The 10,841-nt window shown below is 40.1% G+C and overlaps 3 protein-coding genes across 3 annotated transcripts; 1 reads left to right on the top strand and 2 right to left on the bottom strand.

The window, feature by feature from the left end:
• The first annotated feature begins 225 nt into the window (after window positions 1-225).
• LOC121981214 (glycylpeptide N-tetradecanoyltransferase 1-like) lies at window positions 226-1,969 on the top strand. The gene has a single exon (XM_042533626.1). It carries the CDS (start codon window positions 435-437, stop codon window positions 1,782-1,784), a length of 1,350 nt encoding a protein of 449 aa, XP_042389560.1. The 5' UTR covers window positions 226-434; the 3' UTR covers window positions 1,785-1,969.
• A 2,288-nt stretch (window positions 1,970-4,257) lies between these two features.
• LOC121979841 lies at window positions 4,258-4,578 on the bottom strand. The gene has a single exon (XM_042531829.1). It carries the CDS (start codon window positions 4,576-4,578, stop codon window positions 4,258-4,260), a length of 321 nt encoding a protein of 106 aa, XP_042387763.1.
• Window positions 4,579-5,731: 1,153 nt separating this feature from the next.
• Window positions 5,732-10,255, bottom strand: LOC121981211 (probable ADP,ATP carrier protein At5g56450). The gene is made up of 2 exons (XM_042533625.1): window positions 9,784-10,255; window positions 5,732-6,436 (listed from the first exon to the last, which is right to left on the bottom strand). The coding sequence occupies exons 1-2, from the start codon at window positions 10,132-10,134 to the stop codon at window positions 5,822-5,824; spliced, it is 966 nt and encodes a 321-aa protein (XP_042389559.1). The 5' UTR covers window positions 10,135-10,255; the 3' UTR covers window positions 5,732-5,821.
• Window positions 10,256-10,841: the final 586 nt, after the last annotated feature.

Below are 10,841 nucleotides of genomic sequence, written 5' to 3'. Positions count from 1 at the left end.
TCGTTAAATAAAACTCGAGCTCGACTCGATTATAAACGAGTCAAATTCAAACATTCAAGAATTCGACTCGACTCGACTCGACTCGATTACCCTCCTGGCTAGCACTAGACCTTCCCATGGGGCAGTATAATCGGTTAACAGCCATGGCCCATTGTTACGATCCCCTCTAACCGTTACGATTGCTGCTATTTAATCCAATCCGATCCGATCCGATCTGCTACCAATTAAATTAATACTTGTCGACGACGACGAATAAAGTTCTTCGCTATCTCCGCACGCTGCCTCTCCCTTTCCGTCACCCAACCCTAATTTCCCCACCTCTTCGATCCGACCCTGTCGTGGAGATCTACTGATCCATAGAGGTAGCCCTCGATTCTCTCCTCGCCGAGCCGGTTTTCGATCTCGGTCGTGCGTGTTCGTCTCTAGTTTCCACGATGGTGGTTGGCGACAACGGCTCCTCCCCCGGCGAGGAACAAATCCTGAACTCGGATCCGAAGGCTGTTTCTGATGCGTCACAAGGGAGCCCGGAATCGTCGGCCGCTGCGGCGGCGGAGGGCGGGATCGATATGGATTCTTTCGCCCGCAGGATCCAGCAGGCGCTATCCATGGGCAGCAACCAGCATCGCTTCTGGGAGACGCAACCGGTGGGACAATTCAAGGACGCCGGCGACACCAGCCTCTCGGAAGGCCCCATCGAGCAGCCGACGCTGGTTTCCGCCGTTAAGCAGGAGCCTTACAACCTCCCCGCTTTGTATGAGTGGACCACCTGCGATATGGACGACGACCACACCTGCACCGATGTCTTCACTCTCCTGAGCAACAACTACGTCGAGGACGACGAGAACATGTTCCGCTTCAATTACTCCAAAGAGTTCCTCCAGTGGGCGCTCCGCCCGCCAGGTTACTTCAAGGCCTGGCACATTGGCGTCCGCGTGAAGGCCTCCAAGAAGCTCGTCGCTTTCATCACCGGTGTACCTGCCAGGATCCGTGTGCGAGATGAGGTTGTCCGGATGGCCGAGGTCAACTTCCTGTGTGTCCACAAGAAGCTGAGGTCGAAGCGGCTTGCACCTGTGATGATCAAGGAGGTCACTAGGCGGGTTCATCTGGAGAACATCTGGCAAGCAGCCTATACAGCTGGGGTAGTCCTGCCGACTCCCATCACGACCTGCCGCTACTGGCATCGCTCGCTGAATCCCAAAAAGCTGATCGATGTTGGTTTCTCTCGCCTTGGAGCTCGTATGACTATGAGCAGAACGATCAGGCTTTACAAGCTTCCTGAGGCAACTGTGATCCCAGGATTCAGGAAGATGGAGCTTCGTGATGTTCCCGCGGTCACCCGGCTGCTGAGAGGATACTTGAGTCAATTCGTTGTCGCACCTGATTTAGATGACAATGATGTGGAGCATTGGCTTCTTCCTATGGAGAATGTGATCGACAGTTATGTGGTCGAGAGCCCTGAGACCCATGAAGTCACAGATTTCTGTAGCTTTTATACACTTCCTTCTTCGATTCTAAATAACCAGAATTACTCAGTGTTGAAAGCTGCCTACTCTTACTATAACGTGGCCACAAAATCCTCACTACTCCAGCTGATGAATGATGCACTGATTGTGGCAAAGCAGAAGGATTATGATGTATTCAATGCTCTTGATGTCATGCACAATGAGACCTTTCTGAAGGAGCTGAAGTTTGGGCCTGGTGATGGGCAACTTCATTACTATTTATACAACTATAGAATTAGAAATGCTTTGGCACCTTCAGAACTTGGGCTTGTTCTTCTGTAGTTTCCGATAAGCATGTTGGAAGTCTGGCAGGTAATCGCCGTTTCATTTTTGTCTATCTTTACTCGGGTTCTATTTGCTGTATTGCCTGATCATTTGCTAGTTTGGCTCTTGTCTATGTTTGCATTGACAATCAGTGATGTCATTTGAACCTGATTATATGTTTTTCTAATCCTTCTTTTGTGTCACTATATTGTTATTCATGGATCAATTTATCCAAGGCACTTCTTGCAACAACTTGCTACAACTCATAGAACATTTCCCTGGTGAAATATCGAACTCTTTAAGTTGTTGGTGTGGTGAATTAAGATGTAAGTTGTTGCAAAATGACTGGTAACAGACTGTATTTTGGAACTGTCAATGAATTGCAACCTTCAGATAGGTAACTACTAAAGTTGCATAAGTTTGTTCTTGCTTTCATTAATATGTTTGCTGAGGCACCAGTCTGTCTAAATTCTTAGTCTGATATTGATGTTGTTGAAGCGTCAAGTCTCGATATCATAGTTTATTGTCCGTATAATTTATATGCTGGAAAGCTGCCAATTGTAAATCCGTGCTCTAAAATCATAAGGGATTAGCCAATTTGCTGGATTTAACAGATCTATCCTGTCCAGTTCCCTGATCTTTCTATTTTGAAAATAACTGGTAGAAGTTTATCTAGCTCTGAGATTGAACGAAATGGTTATTTTCATCAATCAGTCTACTTGTATTCATTTTCTGTGGATGCAATGTTGGAACTATTATGGGTTTAGTTGTGATGCAAACATTCTTTTGGAAGTTTGTTGATAAGACGGCAAAAGTTCTAGAGAAATGAATTATAAATATTTCAATTATAGATGTTGGATAGGTTACTTAGGATGATGTTCAGTAAAGCATGCAAAAGCTAATTGGTATCCTAACAGAAAAACATGATAATGGCAATGTTGTTTTGAATGACTCTCATACTGGTATTCTATATAATGGTTTAACCTTCTTTCAAATTTATTTTTTTTTACCTTTTGTTGGTTGGTTGAATAGATATTCTATTGATGCTATATGTTAATAGTCAATGTTTATGTATGAGCACAAGCATTAACAAATGAGTGAGATAAATACATTGTATTTTTGTTCTGTAAAATCTTATCATTGAAATTCCTGATCTATCTCGGACCTCGGTTTAGTGTAGCTGGCTAGACGAAATTGGGTTAGGAAGTACCTTTTGCCGAGATAAATTTGTGGATTAGGCTTGGCACAGCAGAATTGCTGGGTGCTTTGGTTGTTCATCTTCCTTCTTGCTCGATGTGGCTAGAGAGTTCATGTGGATTCAGTCTGCCTTAAACAGTTTGTAATATGAAATATACGATACAGCAGGATTCAACTGCATCCATGCCTAGCTAAAACTGGCCCATGGCAGCTATCACTTGTCTATATGCCATCACCAACTTCACAAATATGACACATTTAATTAGCAGTCCTAAATATTCCAAATCTTAGATAAAGAGTCATATAGATACATAGATTGTAGACAGATCAAAAGAAGACAAAAATATATGGAGAATAAATGTCATCACCATCTCCACAACAGTGATAATTAATTAGCAGCTCAGCTGTTCTGATACTGGATGACAAATCACATTCAGACATATCTGCTGATCTCCAAATTACAACCACAAAACACTAACAATACAGGTTGTTCTTCTTCGTGCCACCCCTCTAAACAACAGAATTTCTGTGGCCAGCGAATTAATTTTGGCATGCAATATTCCTGTCCATGACCTGTCATTATTGAATAATTATATTAGAGTAGTTAAAATTGAGCTGAAGGAACATCTGGTTTATGCTTCAAGTATGTTCAGCTCATTTGGCTTGTGAAATGCACAAGTCACCTGCTCTCCACTATTTGTCTATGTAGGTTTTGGCTTTTCAACCGCTCTTCCATTGAGCAACACAAACAAATAATAGTGCAAGCAGGGCAGTACACCAGGAAGGATAATTAGATAATAGTCCAAAGAAGCCAGACATGAAGTTTGAATGGAACTAGCAATTTATGACCATTGTTTTGTCCATTTTAAGCACAATAATGTTCGACTGAGACTAGAGAATAGCATCAGGGTCCAGGGTTCAAGGCTAGTCCATCTACTGTCCAACATCTAGTGAAGGGCTCAAACAAACAAAATTTCTTGATTCAGATTCTATAAGTTCTTTAGACCATGGAAGGGAGCAACTGAAAGAATCGAGGACAAATTAGGATTTAGGACTCGATATTTGATTTGAAATCCACCAGAGTTGATAAGCAACAACACATTTCATCAAGTCAACAACCATTTTCATAGACCTCGAGACAGAGTTTTGGCAAACAGGACGAATTGGGTGTGTAGGTAGATGAATGACTAATGACAGCCTAATGCGATAACCGAAATGGCAGATCGGCCAGAATGCAAAGCATGTTCCGCCGATCTGGCTGAGGAATCGAGCGTACCGGGTGAAAAGGGAGACGCTACCAGCCGTAGACTACTCGGAAGTACTTGTCCTTGAGCCAGCGGAAGCTCCGGCGCAGGGAGCCCTTGACCTTGCCCTCGACGGCGTAGGCCTTGTAGCTGGCAACCCGGCGCTTGCGCTGGAAATCGGGATCGCTGAAGAGCCAGACGCCCCGGCTGGAGGAGGAAGGGCCAAACTCGGGGTTGCCCTTCAACTCCTTAGGGCCGGCGTTGGAGTAAGCGTAGGAGCTGCTGTAGCTCCTGAAATCGGAAGAGGGCGGAGGAGGAGGAGGAGGTGGCGCGGTCGTCGACGGGCGGCCCCTGTAGACCTCGAGCTGCATGACGCCGCCGTGGAAGGACCTCGATCTGTAATCGCCGTCGATCGGGAAGGGAGAGAGAGAGCGAGGAGGAGGACGCGTTGGATTCCCTCCTCTCCAGGTCGCTATTTCCGTTTGTTTTAATCTTGGAGAAGGGGGCAAAAAGGTAAAATACTTCAAAAAACAAGGAACGGTAATTCTTATATTCCATTAATCACTATAAACATATTAATGTAATTTAAATTAATAAAAATTTATAGAAAATTGATATGATTTTGTTATTTACATGCCTAAGCATATTATTAAAATATTATTTAAAAAACATCTATATAATAAATAGATTAATTTGCTGGGATATTATAGTGTAGTAAAAAGTGGAATCATGTCAACGTGAGGAGTAACTATATTCCACGCTAACCAACTCAATTCTGCCCAAGTAATTGAAATGGAATTAAGCAATTCGGAAGTTTAATTTAGAAATTTATTTTCTTAATAAAATATTAAATTTTAAAATTTATTCAGTTCAATTTTAAAACCCATAACTCAATTAAACCCATTGAATCACAATTTTAAAATCCATAACTCAATTAAACCCATTAAATCAAAATTTTTTATCAGCGATCTATTTAACTATTTGTAAGCAGTATCTGAATCGGACCAATATAAACTATCCAATTTAATCGATTAATTCGATCGAATTTTTATATCAGCTTATTTTATTCGGCAAAATTTGATCGATTTTAATTCTTTTCAATTTGTCGATTGAACCCCTCTAATAAAATATATATTTTAAATTTATCAAACTAAAACGAATTTGATAATAAAAAGATAAATATATTCATCCCTAGCATCCTTACTAATTCGTCTCAGAATCAATCCGAAAGAGATAAATCATAGACGATTATTAACCTTTGAAATAATGACTAACATATAAAAAAAATATTTATCTCAACTTTATCAATATTCGTATCCCAGACCTCATGATGATAACATCTTATGTGCTAACAGCTAGATCATCCCGAAAGAACTTCTAAAACTTCTTATATTATGACAAAAGATGATTACGCTCGTCTCAGCACTCCGTCAACCCGTCCCAAGATCAACACTACGGAAAATTGACCGTACACAAGTGGAATAAAAGAGAAAAAGATTTTTAAAAACCGTAAAAAATAAAAAATAAAAAAGGAGATGCATTCTCACTTTGCTATTATTGTGACCATCTTTTTTGTGTATCGAAAAAAATGGCGTAAAAAGTTTTCCATGCTTGTCAAAAACCACCCCATCTCATTAGCTTCTTCACCTCGTCGTACAAAACCAATATAGCAGCTGCTCCCGTACTCCTAAACGTGTTAGATAAGGCACCGCGATAGAATGATCTTAGACCCTCGAGCTTATAAATCTTCCTCCAACAATCCAGAGTGCCATCGTACATCGGTTTCTCCAGGCCAGACTGCATCATCATCCGCCTTCGAACGGTATCTAGTGGATATGAGGTCAAGCTGGCGAATGTTGTCACAACTTGAGCAGCTACCCAACGCTTCCACAAGGGGGAGTCATCTGTGAGAACGAGGTCTTTGGCAGTGTCGAATCCACCAAAATATAGGCCGCGATGGATGACCATTCCGTGGATTGACGCGGGCAATCCTCGGTAGATGCCTTGAATGCCGTCTTTCTTGTAGACAGTATGAAGGAAATGGCTGATGCCTCTGAATTGGCGAGCTTCAGTCTTGCCGATGTCTGCGGCGAGGCGGGTATGGGCTATGTCCAGTGGATAGATGATCACCAAAGTTGTGCAACCTGCTGCCGCCCCTGCCATGAAGTTGGCAGTTGCGACAGACAAATGATCTGTTTTTCCTCTGTGCAATATGGTCCTATAGAGATCCTGCAAGAGTAATACAGAGAAAAGCTTTAGCTCTTTATGTAACAACAACTAGTGAGGAACAAGATAACTAAAGAATAGAATACCGAATGAAGACGACAAAACCATCGAGCATCTAAAGGAGAGAATTAATGCAAAGTACAGGAACACAAAGTTTGACACCAAAAGATATAATTTTGCAAGATCGAATAACTCTCGTGCCATTTTGAAAGGAGTTTCTCTACTACTTGGTGATTCAGAGGAATGTTACATTGACATATAAAACCATAGGGATAAGTCAGATGCACAAAGAGTTAAAAAGGACAATATTATTCGCTTATTTGAAGGACCGATGGCAAATCTAACTTTGGTACAGCAAGTAAAAAATGGCTGCGACAAGTACATCTAATGGTAGTATCTAATGATAGTGACAAATAAAAGATTCAGTTCCAAAGATACTGTAAAGCTGAACATTTCTCACATGTATAGATTAGTGTCCTTGATACTGAATTACTTTTGCAAGAAACTATTTTTCTTATTTTGTACCATTGGTTTGGGTAGGATACCAACCCAAAACCTTAACTTACAACTAGTTCATACAATTAGAAAATTGATTAAAATTAATGCTTAATTATATTTTTTTAATAGGTGGCAAAAATTGACAAGATGATTTAAAAAAGAACCATTTTTAAAACCAGGAGGTATCTCACACTGCTGGGCGTCGGAAGGCTTAAAAAGACTTGCAAGCACAAGGATATCAATTCACTTCTTCAGTGTTCAATTTGGTTAGGCTGTCTGTCCAGAGATTAGACAATTGCAAATATTAGGAAGTAATGGAAAGGCGCTTAAGAGCTTGAGAAGAAATGGTAACTGAAATATTGGGTGAACTGTATGCTGTGTTTAAGAAATCAGATTCACCTCTGCATTCCTCAGGCTTTTTAAAGTTACCTCATTGAAAAACACAATTAGCTTATCTGATTAGGAGATGAAAATTAGATAGCTTTCATTAGTATGGCTTTCATGATAAATTAGGCCATAGTCTCATTTGCAATGAAAAGGCAAAGTGTAGATGACAAAGAGGTGTGAAAGAAAATTCTGATTCTCCTATATTAAATAATTTCTTTGTACAAATTTTATTATGAATGATATTTTAATGAACAATAAAAAAAAAAAATAACTGGCATGTAGTTTATATCATTTTAAACGGATAGTCTTGGATCTGATTGGTGGGTTCTCGATGTAGTTTTGCTGTTCTTTAAATCTACCAAGCGATATAAATTTGCAGCATTTCTGCAATCTTTTCACAGTTCTCCATCCTTTGTGGCTAATGCATAATGTTCAATACTTACTCTCCTTCACTACCATTGCACAAAAACAATTTTCAACATTCCTCTTTAGTATAACAAGATAGACTTCAGAGCAAAGAGTACATATATTAGAGTAATTACTGAATAAATGACATTATTAACATAACTTTGTTTCTCTCGTATGTATTTGGAAATGCCAGACAGATTGGTGGTGGATAAATGTATTATTGTGTTTTTGTATATTTTGAAATTGAGTAAAGGAGTATGAATGCCTAGATTGAAATATCTATAACGTAAGACAAAACTGACCAAAAAGTTAAAATTAATGTGTTCTTTGTTCTTGCGTTCAAATTTGGTAAGCAATTGAGAAGAACAAATTAGACATGCACAAGGAAGACATATCTGGAAAGTACAGTTAAGATAATTCATCATGATAAGAGGATGATGGTGCAATTATGGATGCCCATAATGTCTCCTGTGAAACCAATGCAACAAATAATATTGTTGTAAAAAGAATTACATTGTGCCTTTAGTAGGCATAGCTAAATTTGTGAGGTAGCAATGGACCATCCAGCAAATAATAAAGTATATGTGGATGTGCCTAAAGAAGAATCAGAATACAAAATCAAATGCATTTGGTGTAGAAACTAATTTACTATATTATAAAGTCAGAGGATATGATGTCCTAATGCGTACATTATACATTAAACAAACACCGAGTGAAGCTGCTCCAACTGTACAAATTCATATTATTTATGGGAATCAGTATTTTCTAAAGAATGGCATAACAAAGGTAGCATGAATTCTACAAACTAAGAAATAATATTACTCTGAAAAATAAGTTGTGCCGATGGTAGGCAGAGCTAGATATGTAAGGTAACAATTGGTCATCCAACAAACTACAAAGTATGTAAGTGTGCCTAAAGAACTACTCTATCAAATGACTTTTGTGTAAAAACTAATTTACTATATTGCAAAAGTTAGAGGATATGAGACCCTAATCATCGAATTAAACATTTAACAAACTCATAGTGAAGCTGTTCCAGCTGTACAATTCATGCTATTTTAGGAACCATAATTTTCTAAAGAATGATCTAACAAGGGTAGCATGAATTCTCCCCGTGAGCCATACATGTATGTTACAAATACCCAGTACGTAGTGAGTGTGCACTTTCAAACACTCTATTTACCACCCTTAGCCTAAATTGCAGACCATGGCTGCTCAGATGTGTTCTTCAGGTAATTAGCAATTCCTGTACTACTCTAGAATACAGTCAGTATTTTGCTGGAAGATTAGATACCTTTCCTTCAATCCTTCATTTATTCCAAACCCCACACGCTAACCCATTTCAATAGAAACAAGTTATCCCCTAATGTCACCAACACTTCTTCAGTTTCACATGATTCCAGTCTACATGATTTATCAAATCCAGAATTTCTAAACCTAACTCCATGGCATGCGCTAGTGACAACAACACGTTCACGAGTTCACTTGTAACCCATTTTGATAGCAACAAGTTATCCCCTAATCCCCAACACTGCTTTAGTTTCATATGATTCCAGTCTACGTGATTTATCAACTCCGGGGGTTCTGAACCTAACTCCATGGCATGCACTAGTGACAACAGACGTCCAAGAGTTCACTTGCGATGCAGAATTCATCTTGTTTTATCAATTCACTGGAATAATGTGATTAAGCATCAGCACCATACATTCCTTACATCCTGATTTAAGAATAGAATTAATTATAGCAGCGAATTAGCATTAGCATTGGTGATCGCCAAGAATCAGCACCGATTCCCCAATAAATACGAGATAAAGCATTAGACTCACTCATTCCTTTCATCAAGGTTGCTTAGAAGTGACAAAATCAGACTAAGCATAACATTGGCATCGATTCGTTTCTTTGGAATCGACTGCCCAAGCACGTGATGGGAAGAAAAAGAACAACAGACGGCAGAGAAATAGTGCTAAAATAAATAAATTTTAGATCAAAATAGCCCATTTTCAAGGGCCAGAAAATGGACGATTCAAAGAAAAAAGACGGAGTTTAGAAGCGAATACCTTGAGGGAGAAGTTGAGAGCGACCGAGGGGTAGTATCGGATCACGCCGGTGCCATTTCCGCGCCACAGCGAGAGTACGCCCTCCTCGCGGACTGTGCGGGCTATGCAATCGATCATACCCCGGAAGCGGCGGCCACGGCCGAGGAGGGCGACGTTGCTCTCCTGCGTCTGCAGCAGTAACTTGGCCCTCTCGATCGGGGCCACCACCGTATGAATCGCTCCGCCCATCACCGCCCCGGCGAGCATGTCCCGCTGGAACTCCCATATCCGCCCCTTCAACCGCCCTCCGCCGCCTCCTCCTCCTCCTCCTCCTCCGCCGACGCCACAAAGGGAACTACTCGTCGATTCCATAAATAACGACCACTCCTCCTCATTCTCTCATCTCTCTCTCTCTCTCTCTCTCTCCCACTTGAATCACGTTAGCCGGCGACGGCTTCCTTCGACACTCCGTTCTCTCCCCGACGACTACCCCTTTCCAGCTTCCAGTTGAGTCTATATAGCAAGAATATAAACACGTGCATCTCACGTGACATCCAGGAACCTGTCTATGCTGCGCAATTTCAGCCCCAGCTCCCAAACCCAAGGGAAAAAAATTAACACTAATGGATGACCTAAAAGTCTAATATTTCATAATTATAATTATGCATCTCATTTAAAGAAAACATTCTACCATAATTGGAGTCTACGGATCAAACCATTAATACCTGAATGACAACTTAAAGTGCACTTAAAATTACTAAATTTTTAAAAATCACATCTATTCCTAAAAAAAAAAACTTATTTCTTATTTTATCTCTCCCATCAACTAACATTACGGATTTGAAAGAATAATACCACAATCCATTGCACTACCGTTAGTGTGGTACTAATTTTAAGATTTACAATTTTTGAAATACAATCCTACAATAGTGGTTCACATGGTAGTCAACCGGAAAAGTAAAATGGAAAGCAACCCCTGTGAGAAATTTGAAATTTAAATGTTTCTTTTACAATTGCAAGTGCACCTTTGATCAATTGTAAAAAAAAATGATAATAACTAATAAATAAAGTAAGCAAAA

Source organism: Zingiber officinale, chromosome 5A, assembly GCF_018446385.1.
Source record: "Zingiber officinale cultivar Zhangliang chromosome 5A, Zo_v1.1, whole genome shotgun sequence".
Classification (NCBI taxonomy): domain Eukaryota; kingdom Viridiplantae; phylum Streptophyta; class Magnoliopsida; order Zingiberales; family Zingiberaceae; genus Zingiber; species Zingiber officinale.
The sequence above is the reverse complement of the archived record's forward strand: the minus strand, read 5'-3'. Positions and strand labels throughout refer to the sequence as shown.